Source organism: Panicum hallii, chromosome 2 (genome assembly GCF_002211085.1).
Source record: "Panicum hallii strain FIL2 chromosome 2, PHallii_v3.1, whole genome shotgun sequence".
In the NCBI taxonomy this organism is placed as follows: Eukaryota; Viridiplantae; Streptophyta; class Magnoliopsida; order Poales; family Poaceae; genus Panicum; species Panicum hallii.
In genome coordinates this window covers 43,092,396-43,097,444 of record NC_038043.1, presented here as the reverse complement: position 1 = coordinate 43,097,444, position 5,049 = coordinate 43,092,396, and the positions used below count along the sequence as shown (strand labels likewise).

The following is a 5,049-nucleotide window of genomic DNA, read 5'->3' as shown; positions in this document are numbered from 1 at the left end:
CTCAACTACTTCGGTTCTCCGATGTCTCTACAGACCGGCACCGCTTCTGCAGATTAACTCTAGTCCCGGCGAGCCCCCAACCAATCCTGCAGCAGCAGGCAGTGGGCAGTGACCACCGCGGATGGCCACCGCCCGGCCAGGCTGCAGCGTGCGTGTGCCAAGTTTGTTCTGAACTTTAGGCTATGCCAGCGACAAAGCATGAGTGACAAAAACTACGGATTACTTTTATTGGTTTGCATGACTAATGACTTCTTGTTTAAATTGCAAAATTGTTACGTTTATGCAGTTTAAATGGCTTCTTGTTTACTTGCATCCTTTAGTGAGCCAATGATACGGTCTATGCAGTTTAGGCTGGATTTTTTTTGTTTGTTTGATTCAAAGTTTATTTGCTATAATTAGAATGGAGTATGGTCAGTCAGGAGAGGAGGATTTACAAGAATTGTTTCACCACAATGATGGAGCCTCCTCACATGGTGTTCCAATGGATGATGTAGATATTGCTACTGCTGCACAGGTAGGATTGTGAGGCTATTTGTTAGTTAATCTTCTTGTCCTGATCTTGCATTTGCTAGAAATTACTAGTGCTCTTGCCTATGCAGTGCAACAACATGCAAAAAGGGAAGAAACGAGTTGTGCAGAAAAATGTTGCTCGGAGGGGGTTTGCATTCACAAAGGAAGAGGACGCCGTTCTTTGTTCGGCCTACCTGAACATAAGTAAGGATGCTATTGTAGGTGTTAATCAAAACATGGGTGCCTACTGGAAGAGAATATATGATTATTATTCTGAGCACAAACCAAATGGCTCAATAAGAAGTCAGATTGGTTTACAAAAAAGATGGGGTGCCATACAGAAGGCTGTTTCTACATTTTCTGCATGCAAAAGTAAAGTGGATAGGAGAAACGAAAGTGGAAAGAATGAATATGATAGGGTAAGTACTTTGTTGATTTCTACAAAACTGTTTGTTGTTTGGGTATACGATCTAAAAAAATGTACCATTTTTAAATTTCAGATTGAGGATGCTGTGAAGATGTATGAGCAAAAGGAACCATTTCAGTTTATGCATTGTTGGAAGATTCTTCGCTATGAGGCAAAATGGAACGATAAATTGCTGGAAGTGAACAGCACGCGAAATGTTCGTAAAGAACCTGCAGCATCCGAGCCAGTAGTTACACAAGGTGCAAATGATCCAGTAGGTGATCAAGGTGCAAATGATCCACTGGGTCAACAAGGTGCAAGTGATCCACTAGAGAGACCGGAGGGTCGTGATAGTGCAAAAAGAAGAAGGGCCAAGGAAGAATCTGCATCCTCAAATGCAGCTGTTGAAGTGTTGCAGCAGATTCATCAAAAGAATGAACTGACCGAAGTGAAGCAAGATGCCCAAATGCAAGAGATTTTAAGCTTGAAGGGGGACAAAATGAAGCTTACACAACAAATGTTTGATCTGCACAAGCATGACATTGAAGTCAGGAACAAGTACAAGGAGGAGCAGCTCAATCTTACTAAACAGGACATAGAAGTCCGGGCGAAACAAAGTGAGGCACAACTCCTCACTGCAGAGCTTGGAATTATGGGAGCTGATTTAGATAAACTTTCTCCTCAAGTGAGGTCCTACTATATCACCATGCAGCAGGAAATTATGAAACGTAGAGGCATTGGAACCTCTCAAAACTCCGATGGAGCATAGAACCTCTTGTACTGTGTGAATGTGTCACACCTATATGACTGCTAGAATAAGAATTTAAATTTGTATCTGTATTCCTTTCAGAACAGAAATTTGTACGTGTGTTTCTTCGAGAACATGAATGTGTGCGCCTATTTATTTGAGAACATGAGTTTGCAATTACAAAAATTCTGTCATGATCAAACCAGCTAGAATTCAGACCAATACATTGAGTTTGCAATTACAAAAATTCTGCCATGATCAGAGCAGCTAGAATTCAGATGGCATGTTGCCATATTTTTATTTTTTGCAATTGCAGAAAATCTGCCATGATCAGACCAGCTAGAATTCAGACCAATACATTGAAATTGCAATTACAAAAATTCTGCCATGATCAGAGCAGTATTTAATCAGACTAAGTATAGATTAATTCAGAACACAACCATATGATGATCTATCACTATTTCAGCTGTAAGTTCAGCCATATTACAAAAGAAGGCCACATATCTCTTACTAAAACTAATTGAGATGTTAGTTCAGATGTACTGACTCTTTGGCAAATGGTCCAGACTTCGACCCATACAATTCCCACATATGTTCAATAAGATCTTTTTTTAGTTGCTGGGCAGTGGATTTCTCTTCGATCAAAGAATAAGCTTCATTGACCTCCTCAATTGTAGGCATTGATCTGCTTGTAGTTATTGGAGGGTTAGCTGCACCTGGCCACTCTGACACGTGCACGCTTGGAAGATCAACTCCACGTTCATCCTCCACCACCATATTGTGTAGGATGACACAGGCCAGCACAATGGTGTTGAGGTCACGCTGACTCCACAAACGAGCAGCATTATGCAAAATCTTCCACTTGGCTACAAGTACTCCAAAAAATCTCTCTATGTCTTTGCGGCATTTTTCCTGCTGTGATGCAAACACCGACTGCTTGTTACTCTTTACACAACTTATGCTTTTCACTAAGGTCGCCCAATCAGGATAAATCCCGTCAGTCAGGTAGTACCCAAGGGTGTAAGTGTTACCATTGACATCAAAGTTAACAGGTGGTGTTTTGCCATTTGCCAAATCATCAAAAATAGGAGAGCGGCGCAGCACATTGATGTCGTTGTGAGATCCTGGAAGACCAAAAAATGCATGCCAACATCGCAAATCCTGTGTTGCCACTGCCTCTAGAATGACTGTAGGCTTTCCCTTATGTCCCTTGTACATCCCACCCAAACTTGTCGGACAGTTTGCCCATTCCCAATGCATGCAGTCCAGACTACCCATCATGCCAGGGAAGCCACGTGCCTTATTTTCTAATTAAATTTTTTTCAACTCAATTTCTGTAGGAGGCCTAAGATATTTAGGTCCAAACACTTTGATTATTTCTTTAGCAAACTCCTTTACAGTTTTAAGGACGGTGCTTTCTCCCATACGCAAACCTTCATCTAGTGCATCTGCTGGCCCTCCATAAGCCAACATCCGTAAACCCACAGTGCACTTTTGTCTAGTGGAGAATCCCAACACACCAGCTGCATTTCTTTCTTGTCTGAAGAACTTACTTGCAGCTGCCAATTTGTCTTCAATCTCCAAGAAAAGGGATTGCCGCATACGGAACCTGAGCATGGAGTCATTGACAGTTTTAGGGACTGAAATTTTAACTAATGCAGTGTTACAATTGCAGTAGCAATTTACCTTCTGCGGAATTCCTCGGCATTGAATAATGGCCTCTCAATAAAATAATCATTGTTCAATTGAATGTTACCACCAATACGGTCACGATTTTTTGTCTTGTGGCCAACAACAGAGCCTCCCCAGCGCCGTTTCTTCCTTAATGTTGAAACGACAACAGCACATGCTTCGATTTCATCATAATTAGTAGTAGCGGCAGCAGATCCACACCATGTGCGTTGATAGTAGTTAAAGGCCATGGCTGCATGAAAAATCATATCAAATTGTCACAGAGCAGCAGACAGAGTCATACACAGAGCATGAGGCGCAAGTAGGGCGCTCAGCAACAGCACATAAGGGAAAAAAAGAAAGAAAGAAAAAACAGATAACACGCTTAGGAGCAAACAAGGATAGCTGAACTGATAAGAGAAAAGAAAGGCAACTCGGACGACGCACGGCCCGCTCTGCACCAAAGCACTACTTCACCTTTCAATCTTGCCAAGAGCTAAGTAGTTGATTTTCTGTAGAATTGAAATCTTCTTCTGCAATACTAACAAATAGGATGACTAATTTGATTGATCAATCCTTGTGTCTCATTTACTCAGGTAGGGTAGTAAAAATAATGGATCTGTACAGATAATGGAGTTGAGAGCAGAAACAGCATGCCATGTGTTCTCTCAAACACTAACCTACTCCTAATTTGGTTGTTTTTTGGCTGTGCGTGCCCTCAAAAAGACCCAAGTCCAGAGAGTTGCTGGACGGAGAGATGAACAACAACATTGCCTTGAAGGAGAGGAGAAAACAAAGGTACCTTCAAGCAGCTGGATGATGGGCGACCAGGCTGACAGCGATCGGTGCCGGGCGAGGGGCGAGGAGCGATCGGTGCCGAGCGAGGGGCGAGGAGCGATCGGTGCCGGGCGAGGGGCGACGGGTTCCTCGTTTCTGGGCGGGAGGAGACGGGACAGAATATTGGCTTCCCGCCTCTTGACGCTAAAACAGTTGACGGAGGCCCATTCTCTTCCGTCTGTTGGAGAAGCGAGCTTTTGGGTCTTGTTTCCATGAGCCCGTTATGACCGATTTCGGGTATTGGTCGTGGATTTGAGTCTCCATTGTTGGAGTCAGTCTAATGCACGCCCCTACTCGGATGCCAACAGACAACGGTCGCCAAGGACATCACGTGACGGCCGGTGTGTTCTCACGAGGTACTTTCATTCCCAGATGACAGTTCATTTTCGTTGGCCAAATTTATTTTCATCGGTCCACGGCGAACGATGAAAACAAATATATAATTTCATCAAAATTATATATTATTTTCGTCGGCTGCTGCCAGGCCGACGAAAATAATGACCTACTTTCGTCGGTATGACCAGGCCGACGAAAGTAACTCTATTTTTGTTGGCGCAGTTGGCCGACGAAATTGTACTTGTATTATCTGTTAAGTAGTTTCGTCGGCTTGACCTAAACCGACGAAACTAGAGGTATTTTCGTCAGCCCATCCTGACCAACGAAATTGACCTTATCCTAATTAAGCCGTCGCCGCCGCCTGTTGCCGCCCGTCAATTCCTCACTCCCCTTTCACTCTCCCCTGCCTCCTGCGCCGCCCCACCGCCCCACCGCCCGCCGCGCCCTCCTCCCCGCCGCCCGCCGCTCGCTGCCCTGCCGGCCGCCCCGCGCCCGCCGCTCCGCCCGCCACGCCCTCCGCCCCCGCCCGCCGCGCCTGCCG

General features: G+C 44.7%; 2 protein-coding genes across 2 annotated transcripts; one reads left to right on the top strand and one right to left on the bottom strand.

Moving 5' to 3' along the window:
- The first annotated feature begins 400 nt into the window (after positions 1 to 400).
- Positions 401 to 1,685, top strand: LOC112881084 (glutathione S-transferase T3-like). The gene is made up of 3 exons (XM_025945789.1): positions 401 to 514; positions 600 to 929; positions 1,011 to 1,685. Exons 1-3 carry the CDS (start codon positions 401 to 403, stop codon positions 1,683 to 1,685), a joined length of 1,119 nt encoding a protein of 372 aa, XP_025801574.1.
- A 507-nt stretch (positions 1,686 to 2,192) lies between these two features.
- LOC112881083 lies at positions 2,193 to 2,882 on the bottom strand. Its single transcript, XM_025945788.1, has one exon. The coding sequence runs from the start codon at positions 2,880 to 2,882 to the stop codon at positions 2,193 to 2,195; it is 690 nt and encodes a 229-aa protein (XP_025801573.1).
- Positions 2,883 to 5,049: the final 2,167 nt, after the last annotated feature.